The sequence below is a fragment of the Corapipo altera genome, unplaced genomic scaffold (assembly GCF_003945725.1).
Source record: "Corapipo altera isolate COAL_440 unplaced genomic scaffold, ASM394572v1 65, whole genome shotgun sequence".
Classification (NCBI taxonomy): Eukaryota; Metazoa; Chordata; class Aves; order Passeriformes; family Pipridae; genus Corapipo; species Corapipo altera.
The window spans coordinates 7078070-7103683 of record NW_020884891.1 but is presented as its reverse complement, the minus strand read 5'-3'; the positions used below and the strand labels follow the sequence as shown (position 1 = coordinate 7103683).

Below are 25614 nucleotides of genomic sequence, written 5' to 3'. Positions count from 1 at the left end.
CCAGCTAATAACTGCTCCTTCCTCCTGTTACCCATTACTAATTTTTGCAATTGCTATTTTAACTATAATATGGGAAAAGCAGGAATGGAACAGCAGCATGCCTAAATAAGCATATCCAAAAAACCCCAGTGGTAAGCCCATAAGCCTCTTCTTCCAGACTGGATTTCTCATTCCAGAGCCAGGAAGGCCATATGTGCCAGGACACTGGAATTAAGGTACCTGTGAGCAAGGTGATGGTGTTTGTACTGCACAAAGCAGCTTCTTAACTGGTATTAGCCAATAAATAAGTAGAACATCTAAGCAAACTCTGGAAGTGTCTGAGATCAGCTCATAGCTATCACAGTCAACTACAACCTTCTACACATATATTGCATCTATTACAGAAACTCATTTTTGGAGTCACAAACCAAATGTCTTCTTGTGCCACCTCCTCACTTCTGTCAATTCAGTGGAGCTCAAAGCAACAAAAAGACCTTTAGAGAGTTTATCTTGTCTCATCCATGCAGGTATTTTCAGCTCTGAGTCAAACTTACCTGAGTGTGTCAATTGAAGATAGTTTTACGTAGTGTGTACCATTTTTGTATTTATTTTGTTTGATGATAAACCCCTTGCAACTGTCTTTCTTGTCTAAGACAATTCTACACAAAGTCATAGTCAAATTTACCTGAGCAGGAAAGAATTAAAAGAGTGAGACTCATTTCCTGCCTTTCCATGTCTCCATTCTCACACTAATGGGAAGGAGAGGATTCTGTACACACTTTTCAAGTCTCCTCCTCATACTAAACTACCATATAACTACTCTTAATTCTGCTTAATATCCAGTTGCAGTACTCCACTCCCCATTACTTCAGAAAAAAGGCTGTAACAAGACCAGGAAAAGTAGAACTCGGAAGGTAATAAGTTCATGCAGGATCAATGATCTCAAAACAGGTCAGAACTACTTAGACAAAATGCAAATTAATAAATCAAAATGGGAAAGAAGCAACAATTTCCAAGTGTGTGACCAAGTTTAATGATACATCTGTTCTCTGAAACATTTGACCATCAATAACATTTCTTGGGTTATGATGCCCAGAATGTTACTTCATAGGTGTTTTATATGAATATTTACAAAGACTTTCAAAATTCAGTGGCACTAAACAAACGAGAAGAACTTAAAACTTTAAGCTACAATGCTTAAAAAATGTAAACAGTTTATTTTACATAGTTGTAAAATATAAGAACTTTCTAATGCAGCTTAATTTCATCTGGAAGGTGAATATATCCTGGTGCCCATGAACAAGGAATGAGAGAATTCTTTACACAAGTATTGTGCTCCAGTGTGCAAAAAAATTATATATAAGAAAGGAATCTAAAGTTCACAACAATTAAGAGACAACAAAAAAATTTTCACGTCCTGAAGTCGAGAAATTTATAAAAACATTTACACATGGTTGCTGACCCACCAAAAACTTGCATAACTTAAAATTTTGAACAATAGCTACTACAAATTCAAGATCTTTCCCAAATGGAATTTTGTGCAAAGACCTGACTAGATTATTCAGCATTTTTCCAGCCTTCCCTTCCCATCCCCATTCCTGACATCTAGTGGCCACAAGCACCACTAAAATCCTTTTGATGGATGTTCCAATCTGTGCATGTAGCCAAAAGGCACACACATGTGTGAGTACGTTTTCGTGCAGAAACCTGTGCAGTTTCACAATAACGTTGCAAAACAACTGTTTGCAGAAAGTTTAGAGTCTAATGTTTGGCAGGATTATTCTTACACATTCCTTTCTGTCCTACAAGCCCAGGTGTTAACAGGCACACTGCTTTCCGAGGATCCAATATTTGAGTAGCCTTAAAATAAAGATTTAAAAATAAATCAGCCTGTAACATTATTATATTAGATACTTTGCTTTTGCCTGCATTATTTATGGAATTCTAATCCCACAGTACCATAGCTTTATGCTGTCAGTTGCAAAACAACTAAGATACATATTTCTTTTTGTTAATGAAGACTTTAATTGCTCCAGTAAAGTCAGCTGATAAAAGCACTTCTGTGTGATCTGTCTTCAGAGCTCCTGAAAAGGAAAGAGAATAAACTGTTAGAAAAAATAGATAAAAATCAAGCTGTTATTAAAATATAAGATATCACTGTGATATCCCTCTTCCTCTACCATATCTCTGTTATCTAGTGAGTACTTAAAGAAACATCTGCATTTGTAGGAAAAGGAACATTTTTATTGATTTCTGATAGAGCTCTAACTCCTAACAGCTCCAGTGTAAAATGAATAATCCTAAAGTACACAGGACAACAGCTCTGCCCCTCACCTCACATTCTCTCAGAATGCAACAGCTGCAGAGCTCATCATCAACACCTACCAGAGGGTATCGTGTCTGACGTCTCAGAATCTTCTCCCTTACTTTCAGCTTCTTGCTTTTCAGAAGTTTCCAGTGACACCATCAAACCAGGATTTGGAGCAAAAATCGCAGAGGTGACGACTGCATTGTGCGCTTCAGAAAGACAGTTGAATTTTGATTACCTTGTTTCAAGGAATTGTTAATTTTACAAGAATAGCAGGCAGAAGTTGTAGTAAATATCCAAGAATCTCAGTGCTACTGGCATCTGGTAAGCTCAGTATTCAAGGAGCAATTGTCATTGTTCTATAAGCTTGGAGATTTCAGAAGTTGTTGTAAGTGCCCAAAACTAACTGGCAGTAGGTCCAAACCACATTTGATATAAACATGGCCCCACATTTCCCAAAAACTGGGTGACTGTGGTGGAGATAAAAGAGCTGCCTTTTTTTTTTTTCCCCTTTTTTTTTATCCCACCATGAAAGAGAAAAAACTTGCATTTATTTTCAAAGTCACTTTTTCATAAAGGATCTAAGGGTTGATAATTATTTTGATTTCTACACTTCTACAGTCAAGTTCTGCCAGCAAAATGTTACATTCATTCAGAAACTCTTACTGAAGTTGGACAAACTCTAAGCTACTCTGTCTCTTGCCATCCCAATCATGCATCTGAAGAGAGACTCCTGTGAACAGGGATTTCTGATAGTCCACCATTTACAATGCCTCTTGCTGAGAATATGTTCACACTAAATGCATAGCAAATAAAACAATGTTCCAATTTGCAAATCATATAAACTCCAATAAAACAAAGATCAAAAGCTGTTTTTTACCTTTAATGCCTTCCCAGAAGTCATTTCGGTCTCTTCTTACAGATGTAAACTTGCTCAGGTCGTGGTACGTACTCCAAATATAGACATATTTATCTTCTGAACCACTTACAATGTAGGTAAAGTCATGGCTAAAGATTCAGAGGAGGAAAAACATTACTTTTCTTAGCTGTTCAAGCATCCATTACAGTAGCTCTGCAGATGACTTGCAGCTTTACAAGTGCATTCAGGTTGAGTTCACAATTCAAAATGATCCTTTATTTTAGTCACTACAGTTCAAAAAAATACACAGCCCTTAAATGACTATGTGTGCAAGCTTCCTGATGCTCTCCTTCTGGAAGAGAACTGGTTCTCATGGATAGTTCTCCTGCAGCTTCTGAGAGAGGAGTGTGGGTCTAACAGCTGTACTAAGCAACAAGAAAATGGCATCATCTTTAAGTGCAATTTTCATCTGTTTGAGCCCAGAACCTGTGTGAACACCTGAGCCTGTGTAACAGGAATTGTTTACAATACAAGCACAGGCTAGGGAAGATGAAAAGCATTCAACAAGATTGTACTCAGATGACTGCATAATGGACACTGACAGACAGCACCTGCAAATCCAATTCAGGTATTTACTTTTTACAGCTGGGTGACCAACATATACCTGACAACAATACCTGACAAATTAAGGAAATTAAACCTATTTATCATGGAGGAAAGATGCAGAGTTCCAGCTCCAGCAGTTCTAGCACAGTTCCTGCACTTTCAGGAATATTAATGGACACACATCATACCATTCATCAGGATTCACTCATTCACAGAAGCTCCCAGCTCACAGGCAGCTTCATCACTCTTGACCAGAGCCCTTAGTTTGTATTCTGAGCCAAGTGACATTTCAGAAGCTCAGTTTCATACCAAAGTAGATTATTTAAACAAAAGCCTCTGTACATCAGCCACGGCATTTCCCAAATCCAACAAGCCCGTTGTTAAAATACTGTCTTACCTAAAGCTGGCTTTGATTTGGCTGCTGCTGTTGACATAACCTTTGTACTTCATAGACAGAGACAGATCTCTTAGGTCATACAACCTGATTCTGGAATCATTTGATGTCACTAGTATCTAGAAAAGAAATAAATAAATTTAAAAGTGAAAACAATTACCATGCCCAAAAAGGAGCAGCAGAGTTAATTCCAACAGTCAATATTGCAGTTCTTTCGCTTAAAAAAAGTGTCATAGACAAAGAATAGGCCCAAAGAGGTAGAATAAGATTCAGGACAATGACATTTTTCTCTCTCAACGGACAGAACAACTTCACTGTCAAGATCACTCTGACTGGTCTGAACCAGAACAGCTGCTCTTTACTGAAGTAAAACGTGGGCCCAAAGAACACACAACCATTTGGAATGGATATTTTGGAACACATTCCACAATAATATAGCAGAACAGATCAATCATGAAGCACAGATCAGAGGCCATTATCTGCTATATAAACAAACTGGGCTTTTCTTGGTTGATGTGAGTTTGCTTTTGTTTCACATTTTTCAGGTCAGAAGCTTGGAAGTGCTTATAAGGAACAGAAAGAGTTCTCAAAATGCTTAAGGACACTCAGCTGATTAGCCCTTCTATGGAACCTCAGAAGCAGACTGCAGGCTAGCCAGAAGTCTCAAGGTGACACTAGGAAAAGGGTGCAGAAGAGCAGCAGGTAAATAGTGACCCCTACTTATCTAATCATCTGTGCAACAAAGTTGTGACAACTCTTGGAAACACCATCAGATTACAGAACTTCCTATTTATTTTCAGGAGTTTACACTAAGCTCTGATTTATTACATAGTTACAACTCAGAGTACCTGATGGAAACCCATAGGCACTATTGATTCCTGAATCTTCTGCATGTCTTTGGAATTAAGTAATTTCTGTGTCACTGTGTGATACAGGGGATAACAGCTGGTGATCTGCTATTCTAATAGAGCCAGTTGTTGACCCCACATCACCCCTGAAATTTCATATACAAGTGAGACACTCTCCAGCTTTAGATTGTGACTTTAATATTCAACAGCATCTTCTTTGCCTGGGGAGAATTTGACCCTTTTGCAACATAAGACTTCAGTTTAGACTGAAACAAGAGGACTGATTCTGGAGAATCAAGTGCACTTGTTTGGATAACAGCTTCTGAGCTTTCAGCATTTTTTCAGCTTTTGTATGAAATACATTTTGAAATGAGTATTAAATTGAAATGAGCAGTTATTTATGCCAAAGAGGTTTTCACTGAAAGCCATCTGTAACCATTTTCTCCCCTGTACATTAATCAGAACATAATGTCAATTAAAATATATATATTCTATTCTACTACTATTTATAGTCTAAATCAGCAAAGAGTAGGGCTGATCTTAGTAGTGTTAAAAGACTTAGCACAGACTTACTGAGCATTAAATACCAAACTTCAGTACTGAGCCAAAGGTGCACCAAAAGACAGTACCTTATTTTCTCCAGGCAAGGGTTCAATGCCAGTAATTTTTCTTCCAACTCTGTTTCGACCTCTGGTAGAACGCACGTGTATTTGTGTGTGGTACTTCAAGTGCTGAAAAGACATTAAAACATGTCCTGATTTGAAATAATGGTGTAAAAGCTTAAGTTTGCTTCAAGCTCTAATAGGTACGTTTCTTGATATTTAAATAGCTATGACTTCTAAATCTGTTTATTGTTTAACATCAAAAAAACCCCCAAACCACAGTCTCAAAAACTTTTTACCTCTGTGTCATAGAAGATGCATCTCCCATCGTAGGTGCCTATCACTGCATATTTGCCATTCTGACAGAAGTTGGCAGCTGTAATCAATTTTGTCTGCCCATCTACTTCATTCCATAATGCCACTTTTTTGTCAGGAATGTTCCAGAGTCGGAGTTTTCCATCCAATGAACCACTTAAGAAGTACCTGTCATCCTGAGAGGACACATATGTTTAATCTCTGCTTGTGCTATGAGTATGTCCCTGACTTCCTTAAAACCTTCCCACTCCATTTCCAAACAGCTTCTCTCCTGAACCTCCCAAATAAGAACTCTCCCATGAGCTGATTATAATATTTAAAGAAATTACTGGCAAATGGAGCTCAAATTCTTACAGATTTTTGACAAGATTACACACTTACGTTATATCTCAGGTTAGAAAATTGCTCACTGTCAGCACAGGTACTTTCTACCCTCTCAAGCTGGAAAAACACTAACCTTGTCAGGAGCTGGAAGCTCCTTTCAGAGTTTCCAATACATCTACTAGTTCAGGGGACATGGACAAATGCTTTTCCTCCACTTGAGTTTTATTAATATTAGGAAGCTTTATTACAATGTTTTTTAAAATTTATAGAAAATAAGATAGGTTGGAAAGGACCTCTGGAGGTCTCTGATCCACCTCTCCTGCTCATAGCAAGGACAGCTTCAAAAGTTTGGTCAGGATGTAGTGGATTACATCCTGTCAAGTTTTAAACACCCCAAGGATTCTGTGGTCTCTGGACAATCTGTTCCATTTCATTATTCCACTAATATTTCATTGCAACATCCCTCACTGGAAATTCTAATTTTTCATAAAGTCACTCTAAACTACAACAGCTGTGATATTACAGCCAACAGACAATTCACTTTCCACATCACAAACAGTTAGACCACATGGACACTCTTGGTGAAGCTCAGTGAAGATGAACACATAGTTCTGGAATAGTATCCATTTTTTTTAAATGCATGAACTCTATTATTCAATTATATTTTTTAAAATTTGAAAATACAGGAAGAGGACTGTTATAATCTTAAATTCTGCCTCTGTAGAAGTAAGAGGGCAGTTACACTTACCCTTGGATGGAAAGCTATAGCAGTGACAAAGTCTATATGCTGGAAACAGCAAAGACATTCTCTTCTTGATATGTGCCATAATCGGACAGTTTTATCCATAGAAGAAGAAAGCAAGAAGTAATTCTGTGAAAGAAGAGAATTCCATGGTTATTAACAGACACAAAAGTAACTGAAAACTGATTGGTAAAGCCTTACCAATTTCTCTGTTGCCATGAAACTCAACATTTAATCCTTTTAGATTAAAAGGTTAATCCAAATTATCATTATTGATTGGTGCTTTCCTTAAGACCAGTACCTTGACCCTCAGTCACTGAAAATTTTCTGGAAGAATCTTAATAAAAATGGATACTTGGAATGCAGTTAAAGTATTCAGAGAAGAAACAGCACGACAGGTTTCAGAGATGCCTAAGATCCTTTCTCCAGTCTGTGTCCTTATAACAGCATTGCCATGTGGAAAATAAAGTGAATAAGTTCTATGTGAAACATTTTCAAAGTTAAGCACAAGGTAATTCTCTCATTTTAAGATACATGTATATATTCAGAAACTTCAGAACATGCACACTTTGCATAAAACCAGTGAAATACACTGAAGACAAGAAAAGCAGTAACATCATTAAAGAGAAACCACACAGCTCAATGGAAAGTCCTCCCACTCTAAACAGTTCACCTTCACTATTGAATACACAACTGTAATTGTTACTAGCTTGATATTTTTTAAGACAACTTTTAATTAGACAAGCCCAGGAAGGTTGCTCATTTTATTCCAACTATTTCAGCTGGAATGTGTGTTGCCTTTACAAAACTTTTCTCTTAACTTCAGTGACTGCATCATGCTGTTTAAATGTATGGTTCCAGTGGCAACTGATAAGGGAAAACAAGGAAAACACAGGAGAACTGTGCAGACTGTATTAAAGTGCCTTACTTTAGACCAGGAAAGATCAAGAAGATCTGCTGTATGGCCTTTGTATTTGCAAAATGGTCGTTGACGAAATGGGGCATTTTTATCATCTGGGTCTTCATCAACTCCACTGCAAATCTATCAGAGAAATGTACAGAAACATTACCAAATATTAGCTGGAAAAAAGGAACAATAAATAACAACTCTTACTACTTTAAAATAAACAATATTGCATAAATAAACAACCAAAGTAAATTTCAAGTACAATGGATTGTGAAACATCACCCTGACACTGCAAAATTAAGAAGTTCTGAGTTTTCCATTCTTATAGCTCTTATTCAATGGGATCAGCTTGACAAGAATTAAAGAAAACATCCAAAGACAAGATTTTGGAACAAAGTACTTCAACCTTAAAAACTGCATTCCACTTCAGAATATAAACTGTGAGTTCAAGTTTCCATGTTTGTAGGGCATGTAAAGAATAATAACTTCCTAGTAAAAGACCATTTTAAAATAAAAGGTGCAAAGTTAAAAAAAAAACGCTCCTAGAAGTTCCTATACAAAACCTCTCCCGAAACAAAAAAACAAACCCCAAAAAACCCCCACCAGCACTCAAAACAGCATTCCTGATGTGTGTGGTTAGGCAAGCCTACTAACTTACCTGAGTTAAAGGAGGATTGCTGGCTTCCCAGCTTCCCCCCTCCACCAAAGCAATGCACACTAAATAATGCTACTGCTAAGATCTTCGCTTAAACCCTGATTTTGTCATCTGTTTCTTACACTACTGGAAACCAAAAATAGAAAAAAACTACCTTAAATACATTAATTTTAATGGTAAGGTTTACTACAGTATCTGAAAACTACACAAGTTAGAATATCTGAGTACATTTCGTTAGTCATGTTCCATTTATTCTACAGTTATGTGAAAAATTTAAATGTGTCAGGTTTTATTCTGCTTTTGAGCATCTCATTGTTCAGTTTGGCCTTCTTGGAAAAGACATCATCGAGTCAGATTTTAACCACAAGTAATGCTCAGACATAAAACACTAAGACAGGAAATTCAACAGTGTAGGTCTTTTCCCTCTAACTTTTCACTCAGCCATCTCCTCTGGCAGGAGGCCACAGCACAGCTATGCAGATTTTGAAATGCACTGGGTTCAGTGAGAGACTTTCCTTCTTGCACCCCATACACATGGGATTAACAGTATTTGACTGAAGATGTCTACTGATATGACAGTTTCTGCCTCAAGGACACCACCCAAGAACTCCTTAATGTGTGTTTGGATAAAGCAACAATGAAGATCTGGCAGTACAGAACAAAGCGACGCCCCCAGCCCCTTCCCTTCCAATGCCTCGTGTACCTACCCCTGCATCGGTGTCAGACTTGGAAGAATTCAGACTCTCTTGAGATGGAGAGGGAGAGACACGGCCTGGAACAGAGACAGAAACACCATGGTCAACATTAAGTTCCCAAATAACTAGAATTTGTAGTGTTTTAGAGTGATGCATAAAGAGATACCTTCTGTGTTGTACTTCATGCGCATGTTATTGAAATAGTCAAAAGCATTCTTCAAAACCCATATTCTCACTACATTGTCCTGTCCTGCAGATGCCAGTAATCGACCACAGTGAGAAAATTTCATTGTCCACACAGCACCCTGCCAATAAAAAGGGATGATTGTTTAAGTTACATAAAGTGCTTTTTTTCCTTACCAAAAAGCCTTTCCTGTAATGTCAACTGACAAGACTTAGGACACACACAGGATACCACAAGCAAAATAAACTGTAGATCAAAACACTGATAAGTAATTGTTGAGACTGGTAGACTGTGCAACATGTGCAAAAACAGCTTGAAAGAAAGTGCTCACAGGGAAGAGGACTGTAGGAGAGGAGTTACAGGAGGTCAGCACTACCACAGAACTCCATATAAAACTAGCACAGTTGGTAACAGCCAGCCAATGATTCTGAGGGACTCAGTACCTCCTGTTTATTTTGTAGAACTGACAAGTATTTGTAGGTGCATTTGAAGTTAGCATCCTGCTATTGAATAAACAGCTACTAGGCAAGTGACTCCACCAAGCTCCACCAATTTTGGTTGGTTTAAAAAGTCATATATTGGCATTATGGGAACTAACATACACAAATTACCAGTAGGACTGAAAACTTCAAGCTTGCATGACAAGCTTGAACTCTCCAGTCAATGACTGCTGCAGGTCATTGCCCTTGGCCTAACACTTAAAGATGTGGGACTGCTTCAATTGTCAGACAGTTGCTGTCAGCAGAATGATCAGGGAAGTCATGGTATCAAACTCCACAGGGAAGCACGCACACCTCCAACAGTGATGAATAAGTAGCTTTTCTGCCTCGTTCTCCACAGGCACCTCTGCAAATATATCCTGGTTTCTCCCCTCCTTATCATTCTGATCCACATACTCCATTAACCTCTCCCTACTTTTGCCTCCAGAACCTATCAAGTATTTCTTTCAATACTTGTGTTCGACTCTCTGATAGACAGACTACTTTATTTGCTGCTGAGTAGGTCAAGCTTGCTGCTTTGTGCTCAGTTCAGGTAGTGGAAAATAGCCTCTTTCAGCCTGAATTTGTAATTGCAGGAAACAAGAAACGAAGCACCACTCAAAGCCATAACTCTCCAAAGGAAAGCTCTGGAGAATTCCTGATGCCTGAGTATTTACATACTTTTTTCCCTCCTGAAGATCTGGTCAAACCAGTCAAAATTTTCATTTTCTTGCCAGACTATTATTTCCCAGAATGAAGCTGTTCTTCAGGAAGAATAAACCTGACAGTCATTTCTGGCAGTTGCCAAGTAGATGAAAACTAAAAGTTGAATCTCATGCTGAACAGATTTAGCAAAACCACAGATGGAATTAGAGACCTACCATATGCTCTCCACTGAGATCCTGAACAACTTTAATTTGTTCAAAATCGTAGGGTCCCTTGAAGCCATGAGCTGCTTTGAACTTCACTGGTCTTGTATAGGGCATCCCTTCATCATCACTGGAAGAGGGATCATCTTGATCTGTATGGAAGACTAAGAGGAACACAAGTTCAGCAGTACATATTGCAGCACCCACTTAATCTGTTAGTAAGCGTTTGCCAATACTTTTTGGTAGCAGATTAGTCTTGAATTAGCAAATTTCTATAGGCAATTTTAAGATCTTAGAGCAAAACAAGAGTACTGTTGCATCAAGATCTAAAAATACATCTACATCAGTTTTAGGCTGCAATGAATCCAAACACTGAACACTGAAAATAAGAATTGCTACCAATTTTTGTTCTGCCCCTTTCTTTGCATCGCTCTTGCGTTCAGCAGATCCTGCACTAAGTGATTTCTGTCAGTTTAATGTGTGATGAAAATTATTCTGTGGCTTTCTTCTGACTGAATACACTGCAGTGGCCTGGTGACGTGCCCATGAAGCATAAGAATTGCAAAAGAGCTGTGGCCAACAGCCAGTGGCAACACAAGATGCTGAAGTGCAGCAGTTCCATGGCACTTATCTCAGGCTGTGGTTAGACCAGCTTGCTGCAGTACTAGATGTCTGTCTGAAAGAAACACTGATGAAACAAGAAGGGGAGAATTCAGTTGTAGTTGGAGTTCAAGCTATATGAGAATTTTAATGGTGGCACTGGTTGCCCAGAACACAATCTAATTTATTAAAGTAATGAAGACAATCCCCACTTCTACCTTTGGTGGTATAACTTTCAAAGAAAAACTTTACATTTTGATATCCAGACAGCTTTCTAACAGCACAACAAAAAATTAGAGTATTCAACTGGTTTAGCTGATAGGGTCTCTCAACTACTACAAGAATTTATCCTTGTAACCTGGTAACCTCAAAATGCCTACCAAGCTGCGAGCTTTAACTCTAAAAAGCCATATCATCAACTGCAGAACAGTAGTAGAATGCAGCAGTATATGTTCCTCTTCCAGCTTTGATTCCTAAAAGCACAAGGATAAACAGACTATCCTTTTAAAAAGAAAAGAAACAAATAAATGTTGCTTACCTTCGTCTCGAACACTCTTAACTTTATTTACAGCACGTTCACCGTATTCTTCAGCAAGGTGCTTTGCTTTCTTCACAGATTTGCCAAGGAACTTTTTCAGCTGAGTCCTTAAAAAGAAAGGGCAATTTTTCAACACATTACCATGGTAAATTCTCATTTTTTGCTATTATGAATCAATAGTTTTGATTTGAAATGCAATCTTATCTCTTTTCATTACTGCTTCTTAAAATAAGCATTTAATTTGACAGCAGTCATGTAATGTTCAGTTCAACTGCAGAGGTACAGGATTATGTAAAATCAGGTATCACTTGTAAAGTGATTACTTAAAGGGTAACTTGTTCAGTAGTCAAAGCTTCAGCTTAGAAAAACAAAACCTGCATTTTCTTTCTAGGGAAAGTAAAAACCACGAAACAGCATCTTACGTCTTTTGTTTTAACCTCCCTCCATCAGTATCAGTTTGCTGTGTCTGCATTTTGTCTTCATCATCAGACTGTGCTGCATCATTACTAGGAAATACAGAAGTGATTGTTTAATATGAAATCATAAATAATCTAAATTGAATTAAACATTAGTAAAGTAGGATCTCCATTTTAGGATCCATCTTTTTCATCTATATAACACATTAGAAAAACATGGACACTATGTTATTCACATAATAAACAGATCTTTTAGTTCTTAGGCATCTTGATAATAAAGCTGCACACGCTCTTTAGGTGCCCAAGATATATTACTCCCATCCACAAATTTCAAACTAAAGCTTATTGCGATGCTTTGAAATCTAAGAGCAGACAAAATACATGATATTATTGGGAACTGGTAACATGCCACTTTGTTCTCATATCTTACTTTCCACAGATCAAATAAACTAACAGTGGTCAGTTCTGTAACAGAAGTCTGTACACAGAAGAGTTCAGTTCTAGAAAAGTGAGCTTTTCAATGGTAATACAGCAATGCAAAAAGCCTAAACATTGTCTAATATACAAATTCATACAGGCCTTTGAAACAAACATCTAGACTGACCCTATTTCCTGATCATTAAGAAACTGTCTTTTTCTATCAGTATTTACAAACAGACTCAAGTTTTATACATCAGAAGGGTCTAAAGCTCTATTAAGAACAGGTAAACCTCAGGGTAGTCAGCTGTGCTGATGACAACAGATCTTCAGAGGACCAAAGTCTACTAAATGAAACACTGAAAAAGCTACAGGAGGCGGTGGCATGAACAACATACAGTACTTGAACATAAACTGTGTTTAATGCAGTGTAGAAATTTCAACATCTGGCACACCAAGGGCTGGGAATTAGCACTCAGATTAGTCAGACTGATGGACTGGGGCTCCCTTTACTTGCATAAGAGCAGCCTCCACGTATGTAAAAACTACAAGAGCAACAGCATCATGATTCATACCTGACGTATTCTTTAGTTCTCCTCATGATATGCAAAGTTAGGGGATTAATGCCTGTTGGTAACTTTTCTTCTGCCAGACTCAGGGGTATTTCTTCACCTGTATCAAGGTTTTTTATCATTACACTTGCTAGAATTTCCTATGGAAAAAAATGTGAAATCAAGAGAACTCAATTAGACTTCAAAACCTAGAGCAAAAGAGAAATCATCTGAACACACATATTATTTATCTTCATGGGAAATTCTGTAGCTCACTATATAGCTATTTTGCAAACTGTAAATTGGCACATTAGTGCAAACACTATCAACCAGTATACACAGATGAACAATTAGATGTCATCACAAGCTTCAATTTCAGAAATCAAAAATGCAGCTGTAGAGATATCAGCCACTGCCTGACACCTTTCATGCTAACAACAAACATTATGTAATTAAAAGACATCAGTCTTCCCCTTTCAGATATTCTAACTGCCATAATTTAGATTTAGTCAAAGACAAACTTTACATACAGACAAAAAGCATTTAGACCTAACTAGCACTACAAAGGAAAAGGTTTACTTGGAGTATCTCATGAACACTTGCATAGCTTCAGCTATGGTTAAAAAAGCTATACACTGATGGATACAAACAAAAACTTACAGAAGCCTGAAATCATCAGGACTAATGGAAGTATTAACTGAAACAACTATTTTAGCACTAGGAAGATTATTCTTCTATTGCCGACTCCTTCCCCTTCTACACACATGACAAAATGTCAGGTTTGCTGGTGTTCCCTCACATGGAAATCCTGGGAAGTGTTTGCATACCCACACTGCTAGGGGTGCTGGCACAGTGGCTTTGCACACCTAAAGCACTTTGTGGTCCCTGAGTCACTGGCCCTTCAAAGCATGAGCTGTAACAGACCTTAAACACCACGAGCTTGTGTTTGTCACTATGCAAAGCAATGCACCATGCACAGACCACAGCCATTAATACCTCATCTGTGAGCTCTCTTCCAGAATTAGACCTGGGCCTTTGTGGTCCAAGTACTTCATTTGTTGTTTGGCCATCAGCTGCTTTGCCATTTTCCTGAAATTTTGCAGACACACAATACATTATCTCTACTGTAACACTGAAATAATAGAAAATGTTACAGTTATCAAACTTAGAACCATTTCCCAATACCTGTGCAGTGACGATTTTATCTCCACTAGTTGCACTGGCCAAATCCAAAGAAGGCTGAGAATCTTTGGGCACACCCTCTGTCACTGTACTTGAGGTTAAAAGACCACCAGCTGTGAAGGTGTCTCGAGAAACTGAAAAGGGATTTATGAGAAAGAAGAGCATGACACTTGCCACAGACCAGCATTGAATCCTTAGATCAGAGTTACATTTTGAATGCCATTTCCGACAAATTTGATATTTTTAAAGATAACTGCCACCAAATCTAAGTTTCAATTACGTATTTCATAGATCAGTTGGATATTCAGGCACAATTTCGCACTTTGGCCTTTAAGTTTTATTAACTTTTTTTTTTAATAGTCATATCCTTAGTAGCCCAGGACTACTCATTTTCATGAGACCTCCGTCCACATCTTGACTTGCCTTTCCATGCAAATACAGACCATGCACATTTTATTTGAAGTAACTTTTTTTTAGTTTATGTATTGATGAGTCAATTCCTCCCTGCTACAGTAGCAGCTATTTTAGTAGGAAGTGTTAGTTTACAAGAAAGTCTATGCATTAGGAACATTTCTAATGCAAAAGGGTATTAATTCATTGCAAGAAGCTAAGATTGTTGAAGGATTTTTTTACACATCAACTAAACTAAAATCAGAAGACTGGATGATCCTTCACTAAAAACAAAAATAGCAACCATGTAGATAACTAAACCCATCTAAAATAGAATACTTGCCTTCTAAGACAGGTTTCTGCACGTCGAAATCCAGTTCGCTCTTCTTCTTCCGTGGCGGCGGCGCCGGCCGAGCAGGGGGTGGAGGTCTCGGGGGAGGAACGTTTGTTGGAGGTGGGGGCCGAGCTGGGACAGGCTTCTTTGTGCTTGCAACTATGTCAGGTTCTACAGTGAGCTGCCTTGGGGGCTTTGCTGGGGGCATTTCTTCTGTTGGAGAAAGGTCTTTGGTAGATAAGTCCGAAGCCGCTTTTTCTAAAGTATTTGCCTCCTTCTTGTCTGTTATGTCCTCGGTTTTGGATGTTTCTCCCTGTGCTTCAGTCTCATTCATTTTGTGGTCAGTTGCATTTGTTACTTTTGTTACTTTATGAGTTTCCTGTTGCTCAGAAGTAAACAAAAGCTTCCCAGACTCCAGTTCAGTGTCCTTACACGTACTCTGATACTCTGGTTCTCTAGTGTCTTCTGGTAATGGTATTTTAGCAGCTAATACTTCTGGGACATCACTAATGATACCTGCTCCAGGAATCCAAGCATTTGCATCTGAAGTTGGAACAGTCAGTTCTTTTCCTCTAGAAGCTAAAGAATCATCCTCTAGTTGTTGTGCCTTCTGGCTTTCTTCTATAATACTGTCAATGATCTAGAGAAACAAAACAAAACCGTTCTACCAGGCACCAGCAGGCACTTCCTGGGTACACTTACCAGTCAGCCCATACAACACCCACAAGAAATCTTCCAATGAAGAGTTGCTTTATATTCAAAATACATTTTGTTTCTGAATTCTGGAGACCAGAACCTTGATGCAGAAATGGGCATATGCAAAAGATAAAACACAGCCACTAATTTCCAGTCCTCTTTAATGTACTTTAAGATAAAGCTCAGAAACTAAAGCTGTTCACTCTTTAGCTGTCATGCACTGCTAAATATGATCATGTAAATTACACGAATAATTCAATACTGGTGCATCCTAAATATGTTTTTAGAATACTTAATTTGGTTTATGCCTTTAGATGAACACTCTTACTAATATTAACAACAAATTCTAACCTATGGTAGTTTCAGGATGAATACTGATCATTCAATTATTTAACATTTCTAGATTGATGCTGGAAGCTCAAAGCAAGATTTAACTAACCTCTTTTGAATCATCTTGTTTCATTTCTTGTACAAAAACTTCATTTCCAGATTTGATGAGTTTGCTATCCATATCCTACAGAAAAAAAGTCATAAGATGATATTAGTGTAGTTCTTCAGGAAGATGATCTAGCAAAAAATATAGCTACTACAAATTAAATAGCATAAAGGACAAATATTCTGCTACATTTTCACACATTACTGCTGTCACATGCTTAAACAGTAATGCACAGTACATGAGAAGTATTTCATACCACCAAACACAGAAAGCCTGCACACTATGAAACAAAAAAGGCAGTTATTTTTAAGATGTTTTGGCCTCAGCTAAAATCAAATTGAAGGTAGCATGAAGTTTAGAGGAACATACACATTTAATAATCTACAGCAAGGATTCCATATTAAAGCATTTTTTTCCTTTATCAGCTTGTGGAACAGGATGTAAGAACTGTATTAGAGCAAAATGTAATAGTAACTAGAAATTTCCAGGCTAAGTCAGGCAGATCTATCAAGTAGTCTCAAATATGCTTTTGAGGTTCTAAGATGGAATCTTACAGCCTACAATTATTCCTAGTGCACACTGTCTATTTTAGCCATCTTCATGCAGATCCTTCCAAAATCTAAACAAACTGAACTGAAAATATTCCATTTGTAAGTGAACATATTAATCAATTCCTGAAAAATCTTAGGTTCAGAAATGCAAGTAGTTCATACAACAGGATACTGCTTTAACCTAAGCTGATACGGTGTAGTAAGAACTTTATTGTACACCTTCAGCCCTGCTAAAAAGCTTGTCCCCATCTTTCTTATAAACCCCCTTGAAGTATTGAAAGGCCACAACATCCCATTGCCCATAAGCATATATATCAGCAACATCTGAAGGGGAATCTGGTGAAACCCCTGACAATGGAAGAGACCTGTGGAAAATCCCGTGGCCTCAAAGCAGAGCCAACTACAACAGGGTATTTTCAAACATTTGCCCATATTCTTTTGAACCTTGACAAGATTTTGTGTGACTGTCTAGTACAGATACCTGAGAAATTTCTCTTCAGACTTCTTCTAGATACTCAGTCAAACAGAATCTTTAGAGCATCCTAACATATTACGTTTGAAAAACCCCCACATAACTCCTGCAGACACCCATCTTGGAGAGTTCTGACCTGAAGAAATGGCACATCATGCAGAGACAGCTGCAATTATAGAAAAATGCTTTCTCCCTCTCCACTCCCTCCTCCTCCTTCCACAAAGTTCTTCTAATCTAAATGCAAGCTCTACTTTGCTTTATCACTAAAATCCATCTTCAAAGAGACGATGACTTAAATACTTAAGTGTAATCAGTGCCTACAGAAGCCCATTATATTAATTTCTAATTCTGTTGACATTAAACTCACACACCTGTTAAACTTTGGACTCAGGAAATATTTCTTATCCATTCCAAGACAAACCATACCATTAGTCACACATTCACTGAACTGATACAACACGAAGCAGAGAAGCCACTACTTTTTCCACCTCCAGAAACTTAGCTCTGAACAAGTGATTTAGGAAGGTACATAAAAAAATAAAAAACCTACAAGCAACACAGAGAACTTCATAGCTAATAATTCATGAAGGCATTGAAGTTAGTTTTGAAGTTCATTGATTGCACTGAGTTTAGTGAGAATGATAAAACAACATTTCTTGAAAGGCTTACACATGTGATACTTAACCATTAAAGGGACATTAAACAGAACACAAAATAGGGGGTAAGGCTCTGTGCCACAAGAGCTATAGCAAGATATGGTACCACTGTAAAAATACTATTGATTCAGAGCAAAGTGCTGCTGACAAATCAGGAACACCAGCTATGGATTTCCCAACACTTTCTGGGCAAAACGACAAGCCTTCTTTACGTCAAAGTATTGTACAGCATCACCTTTGGCCCCTCTGAGACCAGGAAATGAGTGTTAATTGCACAAGGTTCCAACTCCTCACCTATTCAATGTGTGCTGGATTCAGCCACCCTGTCACTATGCACAGATGCAGCATAACAATTACCTGTGTGGGAAGTGGCAATGCTGTCTCATTAAGCTAAATATAGTGTTTTATCTTCACATAACCTAGAGGGAGGCTTCTGAACCACAAACATTAAGATTCTTCTTATTTTGGAGACGGAAGAGAGCAAAATCAACTATTTCATATAAATCAAGACCAAAACCCAAGTGCTGCAGAGACTTGCTTAATGCTCACAAATCAGTTGAAAGAGGGTAGTTAGTTTAGTAATCAAGTACAGATTAGTTAAATTGCACATACACATTTCAGAATAATGTGAGGTTCATGACACTGTAACTTACCCTAAATAAAAGTAAGGCTGGAATTTCAAGAGACAAGCACAATTGCTACCTGCAATGAGGAAAGCCTATAATTTCTTTTGTATGGAGATGTCAGGGCTACTGCAGCACATCTGCTTTGGGTGGAATACTCAACATTGTGTTCACCAACATGCACTTGACTGATTTCATGAAGAAACTCACCTTTAATACACTGGTTCCAACTTTTGTTGGTGACCTGGTAGAAAGAGAAGACAGACTTAGGTAGAGCTCAGAGACACTAAGTTTTATTTAAACAGTCCACAACACAGCCTTCCTTTACAGGGAATTCATACTTGATGCTCTAGACAAGCAACAAAGGGAATGTTTCTCATACCACTTGTTTACAATTAAAGTGGCCAACTGCACACAATGTATAGATCCATTGAGCTTCTACAAACCTCACAAACCAGACAAACCCTGAGAGTTTGTCTGCAGAATCTTCTAGAAATCACTTTTCTATCACCCTTCTCTAATAAATGGATGCTATTACAAGTACACACTTAAAACCCTTATGCATTACAGAGAATTTAAAATTACCATATACACCAAGCACTGGGTGGACATTAAAGAAACCCAAACTCTCAGAAAGTCAGCACTATCACAGCCATTCTGCTCCTCAGACTCTCTAGCAAACCTAGTCTTGTTTCTAATCAGGACATTTGCTATAAATAGAAATAAAACATACTGTAACAGGAAGGAACTAGTTTTGCACTACTTTCCAAAATATGCACTGTGAAACAGTGAATTTGCATTAGCAACCCCTCACACTCCACCTCTCGTTTCACTAATTAATGAAAGAACAAGCTACCTTAGGGGAATGGTATCAAATAATTACTTCTCATCAAGTCAATTCAATTAGTGGATGGCCAACTCCTATTACATCCTGAACTTACATCTTCCACAAGGCTTTCAGAGTTCCAGAAGATGTTTAAATATTGAGTCACACTGCCTACTCTGACTATGGAATCTTGCTGATACATAAAGCAAAGGTTGAGCCAAATGATTTTTCCAGGTTCCTTCCACGCTAGGATTCTATTAGTTTGTCGGCCACAAGCAGAGACAAAGATAAATTCCCTAAAAGCCTACTGCCCAAGGAACTCCTTGGATCTCACAGGCATCCCAACTGGCTACCAAGGCCAGTGACACTCCACATCTCTGAGTATCACCTTGTACCAAGCAATACAGACAAATACAGAGATCTCAGACTCATTTGCCCCTCCTGCCTCCAAAATGATGTTTGAAGGGACAATACTTTCTGAAAAATAAAACTATTTCCATTTAATTTTTAGGAATTTCAGTTCTCTTTACCGTCTGAAAGCATTTAATCACAAAAAGCAAAGATTACCTTTTTACAGCAGAGCTAAATAAACAAGAAAGTACAGTGGTACATAGACACTGTATCCTTGTAACTAATTTAACACCTTAAACCAAGATGCTTCTGTCCAGATATTGACACTTAAGGTGCAAAATATCTGTAACACAGTTTTGAGGCACGATCCTCCTAGAAGGCACTAATGCCAACATGCAAAAATGAGCAAAATCAATGTTTTGACATGAAAAACAACAACATTTTTTGTCTCTCAAAATACATTGCTGGGAAAGGCCACTGCCCCTGTGGAATTTCTGGTTACCGAAACTTTTTCAGTTCCACTATCAACTCCTGGATTTCCTTAGAAGTAGTGGTAGAAATGTGTCACAGTTCATTAAATCCATAAGATGACTCTAACAATGAAATATATTTATAATTGCCATATAAATGCCTAGGCTACAGCAAGGGTCCTATTGTACAGGCACTGCTTAGACTTTACCACCTAAATAAAATGCAAATCCCTCAACTGCAAACAGATACTTTAGTTTTCTTCTGTGATGCTTTGCACCAATTATTCTGTCAGTTCTGGCACAGGCAACTCATTCCTGCACTGGTTATGCATAATAGGAGGCTCAAAAGACACTGCTACTCTTTTAGACTTCTTCAGCTAATTAGTTTTGCAGGAAATCTTCACTCAAACAAAACCAGATGTTATTTCCCACTCTCAGTCTTTACCCAACAACCTTGAGAAAAAGCTGCTTGAGTGATAAGGGTTACAGAGCCAGCAGGTGTAGAATGTAACATCGTGCTGACAGCTTGACAGAGCACACGTACACAAGTTAAAATGGAAATTACATGGTTTTAAAACATTGCAAAGCTTACACAACTGTTTGGCAAAAACACAACTTTCAGATCAGTCTATAATACAGCCAGATAAGTTCAGTGAGATGACTTGAGCTATGTGTCTGAAGGCACCATCGTTCCCTTAGTTGAGAAGAGTTGCTGCTCATGTGCTACTGCATTTGGACAAAGTCAGTCCCAGGGCCAGTTTGGTAACTGAAGTCTTTTGTAGTTCAATGTGACTCTGGAATGGTCTTGCCTTCCCAACCACCTGAACTTACCAGCCTTCTCCACTCCCCAGTTTTACTTTAAGGCCACTAGTTATATGGATGCAGTATCTGAAATCCTTGCATTTTTAAGAAGTATATCTAGTGGCAAAAGGGTCTGAAAGGATTTACATGAAGGTCAATCCAACGATCAAATATTGATTTTGCTTTGAAAGGCCTGTACTTTACAGGGTTATCAGGCAGAACATGAAAACTGACATGTGCCACAGAAAGCATAAGGCAAAAAATTAATCTAGTAAGATTGTTCACTAAATAGTGGGATTTAAAAATTGATAGAAACAGATCTTCTAGACTGTATTTCAGTCTACTTCTAAGTTATCTTACATGATACCAGTTTTACACCTGTTTAACAGAGGAGGAGTTCAAGGTTTATCTACAAAGGTTAAACCTGCACAAACAGATGTCTGATTAGTCTCAAAGTCAAATAAACTCATGAAGAGCTGCTTTTTTATTTATCTCACTGTCCAATTCATCCTCATAGTGACCAGACTACAGGAAGCTCCCATTCTGACTGAGGCAGCTTCAGCCCAGCACCTATTTGAACTAAGCTTCACGTTTTCAACACACTGTTGTTAAGTTTTGGGACAGAAAACAAAACATTTAGCCCTTCAAACAAAAAACAATGTGAATGACTGGCCTTGGGCAAATCCCATACTGACAGCACTTGCCTTCCTGGGAGGATGTCCATTGTTATACAGCAGGTGTGCTAACAGGCAGAAGGGAAGAGGTTTACAGTTCATGTGTAGCAGCTGTGCCCTGCACAGAACACACAGGTTCAACTACCAGCCCAGGAACTGCATTTACCGCTGTCCTGCACATGATGTTCCTCCCTCTAACCCGTGGCTGGCCTGGAAGCTGTAATTACTCTTGCTACAGCTCTCCCTGGCAGTCCACACCTCCAAACCCACAGATTCACTGCTGCAATGCACTGTCTGGGCTGCCCTGGGAAAGCATTTGGGAGCTTCAGCAAACTCAGAGCACAAAAACGTGTCTGCAGCGCTGCAACAACGAACACTCTACACTCCACCTGTTTGCTGCCAAGATCAGCTTTGCCTGTTGGCTAAAATACACACACATACACAGAAGTTGTACTAAATATCTACCACATGTCAACAGGGCACAACTTAACCTTACCTAGCTTCCTACACAGAGGAAAACTAGATTCTTCAGGAAACGGATTAAGGCAACTTCAAAAAGACAGGACTACTAAAGTTATAATTCAAGAATTGAAATTAAGGTCCCAGAGGACCTTTATCTGCATCATTATCCGCATCATCTCTTTTGTTTGGTTTCCCATAACAATTTTTAGGATACAAGTATACCAGGAACAAACTCGGTCCCTACTGTTAGGCAAATGATATCTATTAGGTTTGCAGCTGATTTCAGAGCAGACATATCACTTTTCTTATAAATAAAATATAGAGGGCCTGTCACATGTCTGCATTCAACCAGGTGTGTCTTACTTCATATTTTCTTTCTCTTAAAACTGACATGATCCTGCACAGCACTGCTCATGCCTCGAATTTCAGCTCTTTTTCTAAAACCTTCGATGGTTATATGTTTCTAAAGCAGAGTGACAGAGGTGAAATAAGGGCATCTTCTGGCACAGTACCTCTCCCCCTCTCCATCTGTTGGATAACTAAGTCCAGAGTACACTCTCCATACATCCTGTCAAAAGCAGAATTACATGTAGAAGGCGAGATCTAGAGCAGAAGTGAAGCACACAGGCCTGGCCTGGGGAAGTTCAGTACTCTCCAAACATCTGGTTTGACACACTTCACCTTAGAGGAGTCATCAACCCAGGAGCGCCACCTCGGACCGCTATCATCTGAAAGAAACACTTTGTAACAAGTTCTGTAATTTTTTTCTAATTAATTCTATGTACTTGAGGATGGAGATACGGTGCTTTCCTTGAGAGAGGGACTTAAGCATCAGTATCTCTTGACTTACAGTGGGAACTGGGAGCTTACATCCAACTTGAAAATTCCACTCTTACACACCAGGCAATTAATAAACAGCAAAGACGTCTGCAAGTCGACATGAACACTTGGCACCACTTTATCAGCAGTTATTAAACTTCCCCACACAGAACTCAGGACAGGGAGGAGGAAGATACAAACCCCACATTTTTAATGAGGGCAAATATATCTACACTGTTTTGCTAAAAACTGCCTATAGCATGTACTGCCAAAAAGGATTCCCAACTGCTTTTACTGATCATCAGAACATTAACTGCACAAGGAAATGTCTCAAACTGCAGAGGGCAACAGGCACTTGTTTTCAGTTGCCCTTCCTGCCTCAAGAAGGTTTTGATTTTTTTTTTTGTGGTCACAAGTCAACGCCATTACACATACAAAAAAATCCAATCTACGAGCCTGCTGCCAAGAAGTGTCCAGTGTAAATGTGAAATCAGCTCTTTAGAAATCTCAAAGCCTACTTAAGAGAAAATACTATCCATACTGTCAACACAGATCCGGTAGCAGACTGAATTACAGATCAGTCTGTATTGCAAACTAAGCCCTCTGAGATCACCTTCTTATTTGACTCAGGCTCACAGAACTCTATTAACTCGAGTCTATGATGTATTGCTAAAACTTAAGGAAGAGTAATGGACAAATTAAAAGCATTCCTCACTTTAATATCTAGTGAGTGACTCTGTCTATATCAAGGTCTGCTTAAATACAGGTGAGGGAAACCTGCAAAGTCAGGACACGTGGCATTATCTGTACCAAGTTAAAGGTTGATGTGCAGTTGGGCAGATTTAATGGCTCAGTTCTACCAAAATATCTGTTTCCCCCTTTCCACCTGCAGCCTCAAGCCACATAAATCCCACACCTTCACGCTCTCCTGTCCCTACCCTGACAGGTTCCAGCTGCTTTCACTTATTGAATAGTTTTTACTTTTTCTAGTTTTCATCTGTTTTCAGTTACTTTGAGTTAAAGCAACTCACAGAAGAGTTTGATGATCACTAGCCCCAGAGGAAGGTAAGCAGTTGGAGAAAAACCTCATTTCAGCAAAAGCACTGTTAATCTGGCTTATCACACCTGCAGAACTGTACATCAAGACGTGCTTTTCACCAGGCTATGGAAGAAGATAAATTCAGAAAAGCTTTGATACAGGATGTGCAAGTGAGGAGAAAAGATCTAACCTTTCCTTTGTTCCAGGCATCCAGTGACCACTGACACACAGATTAAAACAAACTCCTTAGTCAATTATTAAAGCTTCAAATGCATTGATCTCACAATCCATATCTCACTGGTCTTTGAACAAGCTACGTGAAACCTCATCCCACCAAGGGAAAGAATGCAGAGGTTTGGTCCAGGCTACACAAAAACCAGAACTGATACAAGTCATAACCTTTTCCAGCACGCAGCCAAAAAGAGCTTTTTACAAAAAGAGGGAGTACATTTGGCTGACACCAACAACACAGTGCCATGGTTAGTTCTGAGGCAGCAATACCGGGATCTACATTAAAAAAACCTGTTAAAACTGCACTACGCAGAACCATACGCTGGCTAAATGCAAGAAGCATCAAAACGACAGAGAATCGCAGAATTGCCAGGGGTCGGAAGGGACCTCTGGAGATCATCTAGCCCAATCCCCACGAGAAACAGCGAAAGTATTAGAGGCATCATTAAAAACAGACGACAGAGCACACCAGAAGTTGCTCTACGTGCAGCAACAGCTGCCTGTTGCTGACAAAGCTCGCTCTCTTCTCCCTTCTCGGAAAATCTGTTACTTTTATAGCGTTTCAGGGATTACTTCTGCCGGTCCCGACTCCATCTCCGCACGCCTCTCCCTAACACCGCACACAGGAACGTATGATCACACAGGTCTGATCTCATCACCGCACGGTCACCGCCGTCCCCCCCATCCCGGGGCCCCCCCCGAGCCCCGCTGGGTTCCCGCACCCCCCGCACCCCGCGCCGTCAGGGGGGGCCTCGGCCGCGGCGCCGACCCCGCTCCCCCCCCCCTCCCCGGGGCTCCCCGAGGAGCGCGGAGCCGCGCTGAGGGCGGGCGGGCAGGGGCGGGCGGACTCACGGCGCGGGGGAGCCGCCCGCGGGGTGCACGTCCTCGGGGGCATCGTAGAACTCCTCGGTGTCGCTGTCGGACGCCATGGCCGGGCCGGGCCGGGCCGCCGCCTCCGCGCACCGCGCGCGTATCGCGAGAGCGGCCCGGCCCCGCCCCCGCCAGGGCGGAGCTGCGAGAGCGGCGGGGAGGGAGGGGCGGCCCCCCCTGCGGCGCCCCCTGGCGGCGGCGGGAGGCGGGTGCGGGGTGGGGAGCGGGCGTCGCTCGGCCCCTCACAAAATCACAGACTGGCTGACGCAAAGACTCAGTGAGGCTGGAAACGACCTCTGAGATCATCGAGGCCAACCTTTGACCCAACACCACCGTGTCAGCTAGACCATGGCACTGAGTGCCACGTCCTGTCTTGCCTTAAACACTTCCAGGGACGGTGACTCTGCCGCCTCCCTGGGCAGCCCATCTCCATGTCAAATCAT

The 25614-nt window shown here is 39.6% G+C and overlaps 1 protein-coding gene across 2 annotated transcripts; it reads right to left on the bottom strand.

The window, feature by feature from the left end:
* Positions 1 to 988: 988 nt before the first annotated feature.
* WDR44 (WD repeat domain 44) lies at positions 989 to 25272 on the bottom strand. 2 transcript variants are annotated; one of them, XM_027645381.1, is made up of 20 exons: positions 25154 to 25272; positions 18839 to 18872; positions 16330 to 16404; positions 15204 to 15834; positions 14474 to 14604; positions 14285 to 14377; positions 13313 to 13449; positions 12327 to 12410; positions 11905 to 12011; positions 10779 to 10930; positions 9401 to 9539; positions 9247 to 9311; positions 7906 to 8019; positions 6984 to 7106; positions 5896 to 6087; positions 5624 to 5725; positions 4150 to 4265; positions 3168 to 3295; positions 2365 to 2496; positions 989 to 2063 (listed from the first exon to the last, which is right to left on the bottom strand). In XM_027645381.1, exons 1-20 carry the CDS (start codon positions 25228 to 25230, stop codon positions 1969 to 1971), a joined length of 2727 nt encoding a protein of 908 aa, XP_027501182.1. In that variant the 5' UTR covers positions 25231 to 25272; the 3' UTR covers positions 989 to 1968. The 2 variants fall into 2 exon arrangements, with proteins under 2 accessions (XP_027501182.1, XP_027501183.1); XM_027645382.1 differs by lacking the exon at positions 25154 to 25272 and adding an exon at positions 24852 to 24921.
* Between the last annotated feature and the right edge of the window lie 342 nt (positions 25273 to 25614).

Excerpts from the sequence above, each read along its gene's own strand:
- WDR44 (XM_027645381.1), bottom strand. The coding sequence starts at position 25,230 with ATGGCGTCCGACAGCGACACCGAGGAGTTCTACGATGCCCCCGAGGAC. Across the intron at positions 8,020-9,246 it reads AGTCTGACACCGATGCAGGG|ATTTGCAGTGGAGTTGATGA; the intron begins GTAGGTACACGA and ends TTTCTCTGATAG. Across the intron at positions 4,266-5,623 it reads CCTTGCCTGGAGAAAATAAG|ATACTAGTGACATCAAATGA; the intron begins GTACTGTCTTTT and ends TTTCTTTTCTAG.